Raw genomic sequence first — 17,791 nt, 5'->3', positions numbered from 1 at the left:
GCTACTACAATTGACTTTTATTTGCCAGCAAATCTCGATTCTGGTTGTAAATGTTTATATGCCTCCTGAAAAAAATAATGCTCAGTTGGGTATATAAATATATCTGCAGACCCTCCCAGTCTTTATCCAATTGATCATTCGTTCCAGACCCTCCCAGTCCTTATCGAATTGAGCATTCATTTTTCCGGGAGGCATATAAACATTTACAACCAGAATTGAGATTTGCCGGCAATAAATGTCAATTGTAGTAGCCAAATGAGAATAGGAGTGAAGTTGAATTACTTCTACATTCAGTGTTGTGGCTACCCAAATATCCAACCCTCCCTTTCCTCCACCATGCATGGAGGCCAAAGCCACCAGTGCATACGTAGCATGACCATCCAAGGTGAACGCATTTAATAGCCAGGACTTCAGTACCATCATTATGTCGAGGCTGGAAAGGTATTTATAAGCGGTTCAGTCCAGCACAAAAAGAGGAGATTGTTCAGTAAGAAGCTGCGATTCCCTCGCCAACCTCACCCATGATTTTTTTTGGTTTATTGCCCACTCCGCTATGGTTGCACCTTTCTTCTTCTGTAGAGGGGATTATTTCCTTTGATACACTGGGCAGTGTAGAGACAGCAGCAGTGACCAATGACTGAATAGGATCTGTTGGCACTGAGAGGTCCACTCATTTGTGCTTAAGAGCTTGTTCCTAAGGATTTCCAATTTGTCTGCGATAGCCTTTTGCTCCTCCATAGGGAATGATGCAAAGGACTGGATCAAGTCCTCCTCAATTGAGTTATCCAGATTGTTGTATTTCATCGGGAATGTTAGAGGCTGTTCAGCCCACTTTATTAAATCATCATTGACCTTTATTATTGTTTCCTTTTCATCTGTTGTTTTCCTTTTTTCCACCGCCCATTTCTTTGAGGGAATACATATGAACAGTGGCTGAATCGTGGTGTTATGTAAAACCTTTCGGGGCCGGTCTCTGTTTTTGACTTGCAAGCAAAGATGGGATCTTATTGGTCTTAAAAGTAAGCACCTTCTTTTGAATCTGATTGGGGGTGTTAAGTTGTTCTATAAGCTGTGAGATCTACGAAGATATTACTTCTCCCAAACGGGTTCCTCGGATATTTTATAACCTCCTTCTTGAGTATTCCAAAGGGACGTCTGGCCTCTAAACAAACTGTCAAGCTGAACTTATTAGCTTTTGACTCAGACCGTTTATGCACTGGGAACTTCACTGCCCCAGCTGCCGTGCAGGAGCGCAAATCAGGGGGGGGGGATAAGGTGCACCGGTGCAAATGCTCCCCTGCATGCGTACAGGAAGAAGTGGGGCAACCTGCCGCGAGTAAAATTCCAGCCTGCAGCCCGGCATGAAACCTCCAGTGCATAAACGGTCTTAGGGGCTTCTTCACAGCTTCCACAAGAGATTCCTTTAGAGAAACATGATCCGACACTGAGGCAAAACATGTGTCCGTGAGAGAGTTACAGTTAACAGTTCTTAGCTGTTTGCCTTCTCCCAAATGCAGCACCGTCTGAGTCAATCTACCCATCTCCTAATCTAATCCTTTTAAAGTAGAGAATATTAAGGAGACCATTCGGGCAGTCAGTTCTGTAAGTTCTATCGCAGCATCTTGGTTACTCTTCGCTTTGTTATGTTTCATGTTCAGGATTTTTTTACCCATTTCCTGACGTCCCCTTCATCTCTCTTCTTCCTTTTCTGTCCCTGTTTCCGCAGCATAATTTTCAGGTAAAGAGACCAGCGGGGCATAGCGGTTGGAAATCAGGACAGCATACTCCCCTTGGCTATGTGAGCTGGAATAGTCAACAGTTCTTGATTGCTTACTAGCTGACAAACAACGGCTAGCTAAAAAACTATTCAATCTTTCCCACCTCTGATAAATGATAAGTGAGCTTAGAGGCGGGATTAAAAGAAATAAATTTGTGGAGTGTCATCGTGTTCTTGTGCAGCCGCAGTCCACCACATAACCAGAACAAGAACCAGCTAGGCCAGTCTGGTCAGATCTCAGAAGCGCAGTATGGTTGTCCTGGGCTAGTATTTTGATGGGAGACCTCCAAGGAATAATCTAGGGCAGGGGTAGTCAAACTGCGGCCCTCCAGATGTCCATGGACTACAATCCCCAGGAGCCCCTGTCAGGAGCCCCTTGGGTCTTTGATGCAGAGGCAGGCAATGATAAACGACCTCTGAACCTGTCTTGCATGCCAAACTCTATGGGGGTCACCATCAGTCAGCTGTGACTTGACAGCAAAGAAAGAAAAATGAAAAAGCTTTTTAACTAGAGCCTGTTTTAAGCAATAAGGCACAGCTCCATGGTCTAATGAATAAAGTCAGCATAAGTGTGCACTGCCTAAAGACGCTGCTTTTATATACGACTAGAGCACCTCTTGTGCCTCTTAAGAGCCTCTTGTGGCGCAGAGTGGTAAGGCAGCAGACATGCAGTCTGAAGCTCTGCCCATGAGGCTGGGAGTTCAATCCCAGCAGCTGGCTCAAGATTGACTCAGCCTTCTATCCTTCTGAGGTCGGTAAAATAGTACCCAGCTTGCTGGGGGGTAAAACGGTAATGACTGGGGAAGGCACTGGCAAACCACCCCGTATTGAGTCTGCCATGAAAACGCTGGAGGGCGTCACCCCAAGGGTCAGACATGACTCGGTGCTTGCACAGGGGATACCTTTACCTTTTTTTTTAGAGCACCTCCGAAATGGACTAGTGTGAAAACCATATATTTAATATTTAGAACAGCATCATCCAGCCACAGGTGTTTTTCTAAGGTCATTGACATCATTGAATACTGCTTAGGGTTGCCTTGCAAATCGCAAACAATACAATAACATTTAAGTAAAACAAACCATAACCAGCTATATTTTGGACCTTGTGATTCCAACAAGGCAGCCGGTTGAAGGCCACAAACTATAGGCCACGAGTCCTTTGGCTCTTGGTGTCCAGCTCTTGCCCAAGGGCATGCACCTTTCGTCACTACTTTTTACCTGGACCCAAGAGGAGGAAATAAAAATCCAGTTTAAATGTCACACCTTCCAGCAATGTCCCTCCCAAATTGCTTATAACTTAGTATTCTTCCTGTATCACTCAAGGCTGAAAGAACTATAAAAGCAAAAAGTCAAAGTCCAGGGTAGCTGGATTCCAGTCACTTGAGGCTGAACTCCTGGCATCTCCATTTAAAGATTTCGTGCAGCAAGAATCGGGAAATCTCCTGCCAGTCAGAGGAGAAGATACTGAGCTAGAGGGACCAGTCATCTGACAGTATAAGAGAGCTTCTTATGCTGCCCTGCAATTCAGTGGAAATCTTTTTTGAGTTCACAATAGATGAGTGAAATGATGGAGACTACAGATGAAATTGCCATTGTGGGCATTGGGTGCAATTTTCCTGGAGGTAAGCACCATGCACTTATATAACTAAAATATTGCAGACTACAAATTTAGGGGTGTTTTTTTAATTTAAAAAGAATATCTGTTATATAATGATCAGGAACTAATCATTTTTGTCAAGTGTATATAGAAGGAAGAAATTGTGCTCTCGGGATATCTCCAGAAAACTCTGACTCCTAAACATATCATGATCCAGAAACAGCAAACTTGAAAGAATATGCACAATTCTTTCTCTAAAAACAGATGAGACTATGGGGTTGGAAGGTATAGAAAGGAAAACATGGTGCTGACTGGGGGGGGGGCAGGGGGGGTTGGAATGAAGCCCAGAGCATTATGAACCGAAAGGATTTGAAAGGACGCCCATTATAGAATGATTTTTCTTTTATTAGAACTGTTACTTATTGTAAGTACTAAATTAATTGCATCATAATAAGCTAGATTTCTGCTTCAGTTAAGAAATCTGTTTTGTTAAAAATCATATTTTAACAACTTTTAACTACAGGTGAAGGAACAGAGAATTTCTGGCAAGTGCTAGTAGAAGGTAGAAATTGTACAGTAGAAATACCTCCAGAGAGATTTGATTCCGTGGACTGGTACGATCCAGACAGCAGCAAACCAGGAAAAACAAGCACAAAGCATGCAGCCTTAATTGACGAGTAAGTCAAACATTATTTATGCTGCTGGAGCAAACGATAACACTTCTATAATGTTGTCCAGTGAGCAGAAAATCAACTTGTTTATTAGTATTTATTGCTTTCTAATTTTATATATATATATATGCTTAGTGTGCATAAAATTTAGCCAAACAGTGTTGTGGTATTATGTGGCCTCAGACTGCAGTAGCCTCCCAAGTATACTTCAGCAGGATATCACTTTTCTAGGATCCTCCTTGGCCACCATACCCTTCTATGAACCTAATGCAGCTAAAGACTCTAGCACTGTGGCACAACTTGAACACAACCTGTGCTCACCCCATTATGAGCTCCTTAATATCCAGCCAGCATCCATTGCAGTAGATGCCTGCTAGGCAGGCTCTTCCAGGATCTCCCAGGGCCACGCTTCCTCATCTCCCCCCCTCCCGTAGGTGAGTCTCTCCTTTAAAGACCCTAGCCCATAATCAAAGTCCATCTTTTCAACACCATTATGTCACCTCTTCCAACTTGGCCATGATCTCTTCTGGTTGGGCCATCAGAGGGTCCTGCCCACTGCCTAGGCCTTGTGGGCCCCTGGTCCTGGCTGTTAGTGTATAACATTCAGTACACAATACAATAGCTCTCCAGAACTCTTCCTCAAGCCAGATGTAAGGGGGGAAATTAATTGAGGGAAAAAGCTTTTAAGACCATGTCAATATTTGAGCATGTCAATGTTTTTTCATATGTGATGACATTGTTTGTTCCTTCTTCCGAGAATCAACGTTCTGTAATTGGACACCAGTAGTAATGGTGTCACGAGCCTAGCAACACCTAAAACAAATTATAATTTCCCAAAACCCAGAATTGTCAGGATCACTGGGACTTTGCCAGACTCTATTTTTTATATGAAAGAACTCTATTGTTAGCTCTTTTCCCCACAATCAAAGTTCCATAATTGTCCACCAGCAGTACTAAAATCACATGCCTGGCAACATCTAACAACAAATGATATATAGCACTACATTTAACCTTATGCATCGTGTTGTTTTCACCCCATATTCAATTAGTTTAAACTGTTATGATCTTTCCCACATTTGAATTAAATTAGAAACACTAGAACTTAAATAGAACCCTACTGGATCAGTCCAATGGTCCATCTAGTCCAGCATCTTGTCACATACAGTGGACAACCAGTTCATTTGGAAGGCCAACAACAAGGCATAGAGGCTGAGGCCTTCATAGAAACATAAGAAGAGCCTGTTGGATCAGGGCAATGGTCCATCTAGTCCAGGATCCTGTCTTGCAGAATGGCAAACCAACGTCTCTGGAGGGTCATCAACAGGACGTAGAGGTAGAGGCCTTCATAGGAACATAAGAAGAGCCTGTTGGATCAAGGCAATGGTCAACAACAGCATAGAGGCTGAGGCCTTCCTCTGATGTTGCCTTCTGGCTCTGGGATTCAGATATTGATTCCTTAGTCACAGTGGCTAGTAGCCACTGATAAGTATAACTTCACACATCTTTTAAGCATCTTTTAGCATAATTTCACACACCCTTCCCCCATGAATATTTCTATTTTATTGTATTCTCATGTCTGTGGTTTTAAGAGGAATTTTATTGGGGGTTTTATACAGACTTTGTAACCCGCCACGAGCCTTTGGGAGTGGCAGGTAAGAAATCTAAATAATAATAATAATAATAATAATAATAATAATAATAATAATAATAATAATAATAATAATGAATCTATCTATTAAACCTGTTTATTCCTGTGGCTATTACTATGTCATCTGGCAGTGAATCCTACATTTAATCACTCTCGGTGTATTTTTGAGCAATTGTTCACATTTCTGAATGGGTTGACATTGACTTCTGTTAGGCAGAAGGGATGTTAGGCATCCTTTACAGATGAGACTTAAATTTCCTAGCTAATTTTGCCTTCTTGTCAGCACTAAAAACATGGGTAAATATCTTTACTTAAAATTATTACCCAGGGTACTTTTTAATCCAAAACTTTTGATTGCAATAACAAATGAATGTGCATTTTCTTTCCATTTTTACAATCATTTTATCTCTTTTGCCAGGTTTAACACATTTGATCATTTGCTTTTTGGCATTAACGGAATGGAAGCAGGGCGCATGGATCCCCAGCAGAAGCTGCTTTTAGAATGCACATACAGAGCACTGGAAGATGCAGGACTTACTCGAGAAAACATTAGCAACACGAAAACAGGAGTTTTTGTTGGTGAGGCCAGTAGCCGATGCTAAAAACAATCTAACTTTGAAGGGCCTTGACTAGAGAACAAAGGGCTGAGTCAGACAAGTTTTTTTTGGACTTTATTCAAGTAATTAAGAATTCTTTTTTCCAATTATTTGTCTGTCTGTTAAACGGTCCAGAGGCCATCTAAAAGACTCACCTGGCCCTGCCCACTTTCCAAAAACACTTGGCAGGGGCCAAAATAAAAGATGGCAGCACTGTGGCACTACACTGGGGAGTCCTGAAGTAGAGGTTCCCCTCCCCCCCCCCCCCCCGCTCTTAGGCATGCAGAGTATTTGAATGACTAACTCCAAATTAATGACTTCCCCATTGCTGCTGCATTTGTGGCAAACATAACTTCTCAGTCCACTTGTCCAAGTCTTATCATCTACGGATTCAGATGGGCTTTAAAGGAACAAAAATGTTAAAATATTTGAGCAATGTTTCCTAATGAAGTCAACTCCAGTTTGGTGTAGCCAATTTGGTGTAGTGGTTAGGAGTGCGGACTTCTAATCTGGCATGCCGGGTTCGATTCTGCGCTCCCCCACATGCAACCAGCTGGGTGACCTTGGGCTCGCCACAGCACTGATAAAGCTGTTCTGACCGAGCAGCGATATCAGGGCTCTCTCAGCCTCACCCACCCCACAGGGTGTCTGTTGTGGGGAGAGGAATGGGAAGGCGAATGTAAGCCCCTTTGAGCCTCCTTTGGGTAGGGAAAAGCGGCATATAAGAACCAACTCTTCTTCTTCTTCTTCTTCTTCTTCTTCTTCTTCTTCTTCTTCTTCCATGAAGGCCCTCAACTTAATCTTTATAACAATAGCTGCCCTGATTGGAGGAGGGGCAACATTACAGCAGCAATCACCATCAGGTTTCTCTAGGGCAGGGGTAGTCAAACTGCGGCCCTCCAGATGTCCATGGACTACAATTCCCAGAAGCCCCTGCCAGCATTCGCTGGCAGGGGCTCCTGGGAACTGTAGTCCATGGACATCTGGAGGGCCGCAGTTTGACTACCCCTGCTCTAGAGGAATATTTTACATGCTCTCCTATGTAATAGGTTACTAATTGAAGGCTATTTCCTTTTCTTACAGGCGTGATGAACCGAGACTATGAGCTGGTAAGCAGGAAGGCCACGACTGAAATAAACCATTATGATGGGACAGGGGCAGCAATGAGCATAACTGCGAATCGGATTTCATACACTTTTAATCTGACTGGGCCATCCATTGCTATCGACACCGCCTGTTCCTCCTTCCACCATGCGTTGCATTTTGCCACCCATGCCATTAAGCAAGGTATAGAGATGGCGTCTTACAATGTTTGCTGTTTAGCAGGATAAATTGCTGCTTAGGGAATGTCTTGGAATATGTTTCTGGCATGGCCCAAAGAAGCCATGTAGCCCAGGTCTCTGGGCAATATTACACATGGTAATTTTCAGCTGCCAGGGATTTGGGGGGTGACCCTGGATGCTTCACTTTCTGTGTAGGCCAAGGTCACTAGAGTAGCCCAGCTGGCATTTTTCCATCTTCGCCAGGCAAGGCTACTAGCAGCCTACCTGTCCCAGGAGCACCTAGTCATAATGATCCATGCAATGGTCATCTCCAAGCTACATTTCTGTAACGTGCTCGATGCGGGCCTTCCCTTGTCCTTGACCCGGAAATTACAGCTGGTCCAAAATGCAGCTGCTAGGGCTCTCGCTAGGACACCTTGGAGAGCCCATATCCAGCCAGTGTTGAGGCAGATGCATTGGCTGTCAGTTGAATACCAGATCAAGTTCAAGGTTTTGGCCTTTAGTGCCATTTGCAGTCTGGGCCCAGTGTACTTGAAAAACTGCCTAACTCCCTGTGCCCCACACAAGGCCTTGTACTCTGCGACTGCTAAAAGGTTGGAAATCCATGGTCCATGAGACATTAGCCTGGTCTCGACCACAGCCTGGTGGCCTGAGCTCCCAGGAGAGCTGAGTGCTCTGATGGAGCTAGTAAAGTCCCACGGGGCCTGAAAGACAGAGTTCTTCCTCCAGGTGTTTGGTTCAGGCCAGGCAGAAGAAGGAAGATCTTGCTTCTCCTCTGAGTGCCCAACTGGAACATCACCTCTGGAGAGATGGGAATCAGGGGGTTGGGGTTGGGGTTTTTGTTGTTATAAAGCCCCCGTGAGCTGGCAGACCTGGGAGCGGCAGGCTAGAAATCAAACAACAACAAAAGTAAATGTATTGTGTCTGGTATCCCCGGTCTGACTGGTCTCTGTCAGTCACAGGAGAAAATAGGAGAAAATATTGGTGCTTGTAGGGAAAGAATCTTTAATATTTGTGAAACCTTGAAGCGTTCTGCTTCAAGCTTCTTCAGGGGAAATTCACTGTAATGATATATGAATAAAAACAGTATTCAGTATATAATTGTATAAAATCAAAAGACATTTTAACTTCATACACTATATAAAATTATATATATTCTGATATATAAATTCTGTGTTCGTGCATTAGTTGAAAGGATATATATATATATATATACAGAGAGAGAGAGATACATATGAATATACATATGTATATATATTAGTTTATACTAGAAGTGACTGTGAAGCTGTTAAATAAGAGTGGAATTCTCACTGTTTTAAATGTATTTTGGAAAAGCTAAACCAAACTACTTTTTTTTTTAATGACACAGGGGACTGTGAAGTGGCTCTCTGTGCAGGAGTCAACTGCATCATAGATCCTCGGACTTTTATATCTCTTACCAAAGCAAAAATGATCTCCTGTGATGGAATCAGCAAGCCCTTTTCAACAAAGGCAGATGGCTATGGAAGAGGAGAAGGCTGTGGTGTTCTTTTGCTCAAATCATTGCAGAAGGTACTGCCACTGGTTTACCATATCAAAATGCCATAGTCTTAAACATTGTTCCAGTCTTGGGTTTACATGACACGCCAATGCCCAATTTTATCCCAGTTGAAACTAGGCTTGACTGCTTCAGCGTACTTCAGCTGCTTTGGTAGCCATTCCAGCCCGAAGCGGCTAGCACCATGCCATGAGGAGGAGGGAGAAGCCGGCACACCAGTTGGCGCATGCATGCAGGCGCAGAGCTCTCCTCCCCGCGGTGCTAGCCGCTTCAGGCTGGAATAGCCGCCAAGACATGCCAAAATGCTCAAGCCTAGTTGCAACCATCGTATTTATTTATTTATTGAATTTCTAGACCAGGCCAGAACAGCTTGTGGAGGTTTACAATAATAGAAATATAAAAACCATTAAAACCCCCAATGCAGTTGGGGGCAATACAATTCAGTACAGTCCAAGGCGAGTGGTATGAATTAAACTCTTGGGAATAAAATATGGAAAATACAAAAACTTTGTAACTTCAGTTGCAGTTAGGCTCACAGATTCATAGAGTTGGAAGGAACTGGGCATTCGATCTCTACCTTTTCAGCTAGAAGGAACACTATGTATTTTTTTCTTTCTTCAACAGGCACAAAAAGATTTCAGCAAAATATGGGGCGTCATCAGCATCAGCGCGGTCAACCAGAACGGAAGGTCTGTCACTCCAATCACCAGACCATCTCAGCAGGAACAGGAAAACTTGCTAGGCAGCATTTATCCGTCTCGCGTCGACCCATCCCTGCTGCAGTACATTGAGGCCCACGGCACAGGAACCCCTGCGGGAGATCCCACCGAGGCGGAGAGCATAGGCAACGTCATTGGTAAGAAGAGGTCTCCTCACCTGCCCGCCCTCAAGATGGGCTCTGTCAAAGGGAACATTGGCCACACAGAGTCGGCTGCCGGGGCTGCAGGCCTAATCAAGGTCCTGCTCATGATGCACCATGGAAAGATCGTTCCCTCCTTGCACTTTTCCGAGAGCACGAGCAGCATCGATACACGGAAGTTAAATCTCTCCATTCCAACCCGTGTGGAGAACTGGGAGGAGTCCAGTGAATTTGGCAGGGTGGCTGCGGTCAACTGTTTTGGATTTGGGGGCACGAATGCCCATGTTGTTGTCAGGCAGGTCAAAGAAACCCAAATTCTTTCCCCAGTCAAACGGCCTGTTGAACTGTTTGTAATTTCTGCAGCTTCGGGCCACTCTCTCAAGCTGTCCCTGGAAGACACCGCTAGACATGTCAACACAAGTGGACTGATAAGGCTCCCAAATCTGGCCTATACATCTGCATGCCGAAGAAGCCACCTAAACTTCAAGTACAGGAAAGCATTTGTGGTGTCTTCCCTGCAGGACTTGGAGAAGCAGCTTCTGTCTGCAGCTGAAATGGAATTGGTCCCATCCAAGAAAGCTCCACAAGTGATCTTTGTCTTCTCTGGTAACGGCCTGAATTTGAAAGGAATATTCAAGACTCTGTTGAGATCAGAACCTGTGTTCCGAGACAAATGTCAAGAAATCGAGGGATTATTTCAGCAGTGGATATCCCTGAGTATCCTGGAATTGACGGAAAATGGCCATGGTGATTTGACGAGGCCCGAAATAGCCCAGCCCGTGCTCTTCATCCTGCAGGTGGCCTTGGTCGCGCTCCTGCAGCACTGGGGGCTGAAGCCAAGTGCTGTGCTTGGCCACTCAGTTGGCGAGGTTGCTGCTGCCCATTGTGCCGGCTTCATTTCCCTGGAAGATGCTGTCAAGGTCATCTATCACAGGAGCAGGTTACAGGCGAAGGTCACGGGAGGCAGGATGCTGGTGGTTGGTAACATCCCCGTCCAAGAGGTGTCGGAAGCCATTGGCCTATATTCTGGGAAGGTGTGCATTGCGGCATTTAACAGCCCTCAGTCTTGTACCTTGTCAGGAGATGCAGATTCCATCCATGCTGTTCAGAAACATCTGGCGGGATGCTTTGGTGGAAGAGATGCATTCCTTCACCTTTTAAACATACCAGCTGCATATCACAGCCACATGATGGATCCAGTTCTGGAAGAGATCGCCGGAAGCCTTTCCAAGTTAGGGAAACAGAAGCCTGAACTGGAGGTGATCTCCACAGTGACTGGGAAAGCTGCCTCAGAAGATGACATTGTGTCAGGCAAGTACTGGGCCAGGCAAGTTCGGGACCCCGTTGTGTTTGCCCAGGCCCTTATGACTTCGGTGAAAGAGAAGCAGAATGTCGTATTTGTTGAAATCGGTCCCCACAGAGCCCTGCAGAGGAACATTACTGAAACATTAGGGAAGCAAACTCAAGTTTTTCCCTCCTTGCAAGCTGGCAAAGAATATGAGGTACTTTTTACACTCCTAAAAGGCCTGTTCGAACTGGGGTTCAATCCAGATTGGCCACAAATCTATGATGGATATCAAAGTGTCCCAGCAACATATCCCAGGTACCAATTTGATCATAAGAAGCTGAACTCCCAAATAAATGTGCTGCAACAACCAATTCACCAAGCTTCAAACTTAAACCACCCTTTAATCCACAGTTTCAGCAATGACAATACAGAATTCAAATGTTCCATCTCTCAAGCGCAGACACCATACATCTATGAGCACAAACACAATGGAGTCACTCTAGTTCCCGGTGCCTTTTTTGTCGAACTTGCTTTAGCAGCTGGGATGACAAGCGCAAGGCCTAAAGTTCCGTTACATTTCTGTCAGGTGATGATAAGGTTTACATCACCATGCGTTTTAGGTGAAGGCTCCTATGATCTGAAGGTAAAAATGGAACAGCAAAAAACAGTGAAAGAATTCAGAATAGTGTCTTCATCAGACACAAGTTATGCATCAGGACAAGTCACACACAATCCAGAGATATCCGTTCAAGAAAAGAACATTTCATACCCTGATGTTTTCCAACGGTGTAAATCTTTTGTAAGCACAGATGAGATATATGAAGCCTTATCTTCATTTGGATTTCAATATGGTTCAGTATTTAAGCAGCTAAGTAATGTATTTTATTGTAACGAACTGAAGGAAGGTATAGCCATCCTTAAGGTTAACCAAGAGACTGTCGAAGAGATGCATGATTATTTTATCCATCCGGTACTCTTGGACTGTTTTCTACAAATGACAGGAGTGATGATTATGAAAAGTTTCGGAAATTATATTGCATTTCCTTCTGCTATAGGCAGCCTTGTAATTACTAGACCTTTGGAAGAGGAAATGATGATATATATGAAAATGAGCAATTCTATGGAGAACTACGTAGATTTTTGTGGATGCTTCACAGATAAACATGGATGTGTTTTGGCAGAGATGAAACATGTCAGAATCACTCTTATGAAGGAAACTTTAAGAAATGAAACTGATTTTTTGTACGAAAATAAATGGAAGGAAATAACTCATTCTCAAATAATCCCAAACATGGGGAAAACCTTCAGAGTGGCAGTGTTTGCTGACAAGATGGGGATAGCTCAGCAGCTCAAAAAATTCTTACATAAAGATTCTAAGTTTTTGATGTACGATGACTGGGAAAAATGGCTGGAAGTCAGAAGCTTCCAATCGCTTGCACAGGAAAAAATTAACCTGGAGTTGCGGAATTACAGCGATGTTTGGTTTATGTGGGGAATCCAACGATTAAACGAAGAAAATCCAGACTCGGTAGTTGCAAATTTATCGAAATGTTGTGCGGTTTTCCAGCAAATTATCGTTGCACTGAGAGCAAAAGATATTCCTTGTTCCATCAAGACCATCACATTTAGGGCTACAGAGAAGTCTGTTGATCACATGAATCCTGGCTTTGCTTTGTATGGCATGGTGAGAAGCTGTATGGTGGAAGTTCCTGAAATGACATTTCAGATGATTGATATGAGCTCCACAAGCACAATGGACATCTCAGTCTTAGCAGACGTTTTACTGGCCTATGAAGCACAGAATTATCCTGAAGTTTGGATTAACCAGGGAAGAGTTTACAGTTCTGAAATCAGACGGAGTCAAGTTCATGAGACAGCATACCACCTTCCTTCCCAGTCTCTAAAAAATGCTGACAGTTTCACCCTTTTCACTTGTGACCCTTATGAAGTGAGGGACTTATGTGCTAAACTGGAGGATACCACGGATCTCCCTCTTGATGATCACTGCGTGGAAGTTCAGATTGAAAGAATAAGTCTCCATTCTGAGGACTACTTCCCTGTGAGCGTTTCCAGTAGTCATTTTGGAAACACACTCTACTGGCATGCACAGACAGTGGAGAAACACAAGCTCTTGGCTTTGGACTGCCGTGGGAAAGTGGTTGCAATCGGCAGCAAAACGAAAAAAATCAGAGTAGGAGACCACATTGTTTCCTGTTACCCCGTTATGGCATCTTCCAGGATCAGGATCCCGGAGGTGGTTTGCTTGAATACTCAGAAATTCCCATGCTTTGAAACCGTGCCCTGTGTATCCTTCTTTAGAATCGCATGGGAAGTTTTGCATCAGACATTGCCAGCCATGAAGCAGAAGGGATCCTTAGGCATTGTTTCTACTGAACCAGAGTCAGTTTTGTGCAGAGTGCTGCATCTGTCGGCTCAGGAAGCAGGATGGAAAACCATCTGCACAAGACCTGACAGCAACCTGGAGTTCCGCGTCAGTCAATGCAATGCCCTTGTTTTCCTCACTCCTCTAGAAAGGCTGCCCAAAGATCTTTTAGCTCATCTTTCATGCCTACGTCATGTGGTTGTAGTGTGCGGCAACCTCCCATCAGACAGTCTGAGATCTCTCATTGGAAGCAGTCACGGGGACTTTCAAGTTCATGTTCTCATTCTGGCTAGCATTTTCCAGAAAGCATCTCTGAAGCAATCTCAGAAAAGTTTCACCAGCTGGATGAAATCCATGCAACTGAAACAATTTAAGGACTTACCGTGTTCCGTTTTTCAACATGCAAACAATTATGAGACGGTAGAGTCCGCATTGTCGTATTTTGCAAGCAAATCTATCCATCTTGCTGTCCTGAAAAGTGGTGTGCATAACAGCCTTGTTTCAGACATACCTGTGTATGAAGCCAAGGAGAAAATATTTAAGCTGGATGCCGTTTACATTGTCATAGGGGGACTCACTGGGCTTGGCTTTGAAACAGTGAGATTCATTGCTGAAAACGGAGGAGGGGGCATTGTGATTCTTTCGCGGAGAAACCCAAGTGTTGAGAAGCAGAAAGAAATAAGTGACATGCAGCAGCAGAATAAAAGGAGCAGAATAATCACTCTGCAATGCAATGTGGTCCTCAGGTCTGATGTTGAGAAAGCTATCGGTTCAATTAGCAAAATCTTTCCCAAGTGCCCGATCAAAGGGGTATTTCACAGTGCTGTGGTTTTACATGATGGATCCATTGAAACGTTGACCATATCTGACTTTGAGGAAGTCTTGAGTCCTAAGGTTGCAGGAGCCATGAATCTTCACCATGCAACTCAAGGGCAGGAACTTGACTATTTTGTGTGTTATTCTTCAGTTGCTTCATTTCTTGGGAATTCATTGCAAGTAAACTATGCTGCGGCCAATTCCTTCCTGGACCTTTTCTGCCATTACAGGAGAAACTGTGGACTTGCAGGCCAGTCCATTAACTGGGGTGCCTTGAATCTTGGGTTACTGCAAAATCAAAACGAAATTCAAAATTTATTGGAATCCAAAGGTATAGAGATTCTGCAAGTGAACGAGTTTTACGATTATCTTAAAAGAAGCTTAATTCTGAACAATCCTCAGCAAGCTGTTCTAAAGATGAACTTCAAAACTTTGTACAATCATTTTACTGCCCGAAATCCAGCATTCAGAAGTCGCATGCATACACTGATTACAGAAAGACTCAATACTTCTGAGCTTTCGGAAGAAACAACATCCAAAACTGTAGCTCCGGTAAAATCAGAAGATTATATAATGTCATTGTTAAATCAGGTCACTAGTGCCGATCTAAGTGACATCACCATGGATACATCGCTGTTATCCCTTGGCATAGATTCTATGTTAGCCATGACTCTGCAGAATCGCATTTTCCAGGAACAACAAGTAGATATAACACTTGTAAAATTACTTGATCCCAATGCAACAGTTCGCTCTTTAGCGCTGATGTTGGAAGAAAAAATTGAGGAAAGCAAAAAACGCGGGACACAGCTCCACGTGGAACAGGATCCTAAAGAAGAAAGCTGGACGACTTCTTTGTAACTACAGTGTTAGTACTCTTGTGATTCTCACAACTCTGAAACTAATTACTCGTCTTCAACAATGCAATAATACGTACACTTAGAAAACCGAAATTGTTATGTTTGAATTCTTTATTCATCAAAACTGGTTTGTCACAAGGAACTTTAATGGAAAACTGTGTTTATTTAACTCTGTTGATAATCATAACTTTGTGATGCTGAAATCTGTTTGTACACTAGGCTTAGCGTTTCTATTTATGGATGTTTCTGGAAAGCTTATTTTCACTATTACCCAAATGCTTGTTGTTTGTTATAGTGGAAACATTTTGTCTTAAATATTTTTACATTATGTTATGTAGCAATGGAACTTCAATCTACACAGTTTTGGTACCGACATGCTTTGCTGTTATTACTGCATGCCTAAAACAGAAAGGTTGGCTTGCTAATTCAATGACATGTTTGTACAGGGTCACGTTTGTACAGGGTCGGTGTTTACCAAACAAAATCTGAGTCTTTTGATCAACTGAGAGAAGGTGGTTAAATATATATGAGCAGTATTGTATTCCGTCAATCTGTTATTCACATAAACGTGCTGAAATTAAAAACCATGCACCGCACTTTTGTTTCCTTTGTCAATGCATTACACAAGAATGTACTACAGGTAGTTACAGACAATGCTATCTCCCTGTATTATCTCAATGTGGGAGGAATGATATCCCTTCAATTTCACAAAGTAGGGAATATAGATATGGGACTGGCTCACTCACAGATCTATAAAAATTGAAGCCATTCATATCACAGGAATAAGAATGTATTAGCAGACCACTGAGCAGGACACCTGTAGGGTGTCAACATCGTCTTATTCCAAGCAACCAGTACATCTATTTGCAATGGGACTCAATAACAACTGCAATAACTGTTTTTGAGAGGAACAGCATTCAAACTGTTCATTTGCCAAAAAACCTGAAGTTCCTACTGGACTCCTTGACTAACTTACCCGAATATCTCCTAATTTCTCTCCCCCCAACACCTTCCACCCATGAGGTTAAACCTTGAACTGTTTGTTTTCTCCTCTTTTAACATTCAAATCTTGCGCCTTCTCCTTTTAAAGTGGATTAGCTGTAGCCAGTGAAGGTACACTCTCTTTGATCATCACACACTCTGGTTCAGCCGTAGGCTCTGGGGTGGAGGATTTATTTTATTTATAGTTTAGATTTTTACACCACCCACCCCAACAAGGTGGTCTCAGGGCAGCTTACAAAGTATTAAAACCCATATTCAAACCATAAATACAATACATACAATCAAAAGGACCACCTGTTGCCCTATGTGCCCCGCAGGGCTCTACGCTCTGCGGGAGAAAACCTACTGATCGTTCCCGGCCCCAGAGAAGCACGCCTAGCCTCAACCAGGGCCAGGGCTTTCTCTGTCCTGGCCCCCACCTGGTGGAATGAGCTCCCGGGTGAGTTGCGGGCCCTGCGGGAGCTGTCAGCATAAAGGTCAAAAACAAAACGAACATACTCCAGACCTACACTGGTAACCAGTGTAACCGACAGAGCACTGGTTGGATGTGTGTGCGGCAAGCTGCCCTGGTCACTTATCTGGAGTGTGAGATATTTGAGTCGCCAAGAAGATTGGGAACTGGGCTGGATGGCCCTTTGTGGTCTCTCCCAGCTCTGTGTGATTCTGATTCAGAATCAGGGTTTTGGGGCTTGCACATCAAAGAAGGCTCTTGGAAATGTCTTAACTGCATGGCCAAGTGGGAGGCTAAAGCAGAGAAGGGAAAATATATGATCAGAGGCTGGAGCCTCCTTCAGGTTCCCAGCTGGAAGTGGGATTTGGGCCTCCAGATTCCTTAGGCTGCAGATGTGATGGGGTGGGAGGTGGTCCTCACCTAATCTTCCTCCTCATCCTGCTGATGCTAGGGTGCTCCGGGCATGTCTCTTTTGACCAACTCTGACACAGAAGCAGTCCCAACCACCTCCTCCTTGGCATGAGCCTGAAGGGGTTTAAATAAGCTCTTACAGCCTCTATATCAGGGGTAGTCAAACTGCGGCCTTCCAGATGTCCATGGACTACAATTCCCAGGAGCCCCCTGCCAGCGAACGCATCAACCAGCTACTAGTCATGGTGCACAAAGGGAAATTCCATATACAGTGAACCTCTGAACCCACAGAAGTTATAACCAGTGTCCTGCCTTCTATGCTACTCATTGGCTGCAGTGAGAAACCCAGATGCTTGACTAGGGCAGAGTCTGCACTTACTTTCTTTATTCCATTGTCAATCCTGTTGAATTCAGTTTGCTTTGAACTCGGGTCTTCCTCTCCCCCTCCCTCCCCATTGAAACAGGAAAGTCTTCTGCATGTGGTTATGGTAGTTCAGAAGAGGGGGGGGGGGAGCCAAGCCTCTTTCTTTCTTTTCTTGAGGGGGGGGGAGAGGAGCCAGGCAGGGAGCCTCTTTCTTTTCTTGGAGGGGGGGGGGAGAGAAGATCAAAACAGGC

General features: G+C 43.9%; 1 protein-coding gene across 3 annotated transcripts; it reads left to right on the top strand.

Annotated features, from left to right (window-relative positions):
- The first annotated feature begins 324 nt into the window (after nt 1-324).
- LOC143820423 (mycolipanoate synthase-like) lies at nt 325-15,902 on the top strand. Of its 3 annotated transcripts, none has more exons than XM_077303243.1 (7): nt 325-1,019; nt 3,191-3,399; nt 3,898-4,051; nt 6,112-6,272; nt 7,373-7,576; nt 8,942-9,123; nt 9,734-15,902. In XM_077303243.1, exons 2-7 carry the CDS (start codon nt 3,333-3,335, stop codon nt 15,311-15,313), a joined length of 6,348 nt encoding a protein of 2,115 aa, XP_077159358.1. In that variant the 5' UTR covers nt 325-1,019; nt 3,191-3,332; the 3' UTR covers nt 15,314-15,902. The 3 variants fall into 3 exon arrangements, with proteins under 3 accessions (XP_077159358.1, XP_077159356.1, XP_077159357.1); XM_077303241.1 differs by having other exon boundaries at nt 3,101-3,399; XM_077303242.1 differs by having other exon boundaries at nt 1,727-3,399.
- Nucleotides 15,903-17,791: the final 1,889 nt, after the last annotated feature.

This window comes from Paroedura picta, chromosome 11, assembly GCF_049243985.1.
Source record: "Paroedura picta isolate Pp20150507F chromosome 11, Ppicta_v3.0, whole genome shotgun sequence".
Classification (NCBI taxonomy): domain Eukaryota; kingdom Metazoa; phylum Chordata; class Lepidosauria; order Squamata; family Gekkonidae; genus Paroedura; species Paroedura picta.
Note: the sequence above shows the minus strand (reverse complement) of the source record. Positions and strands in the feature narration are given on the sequence as shown.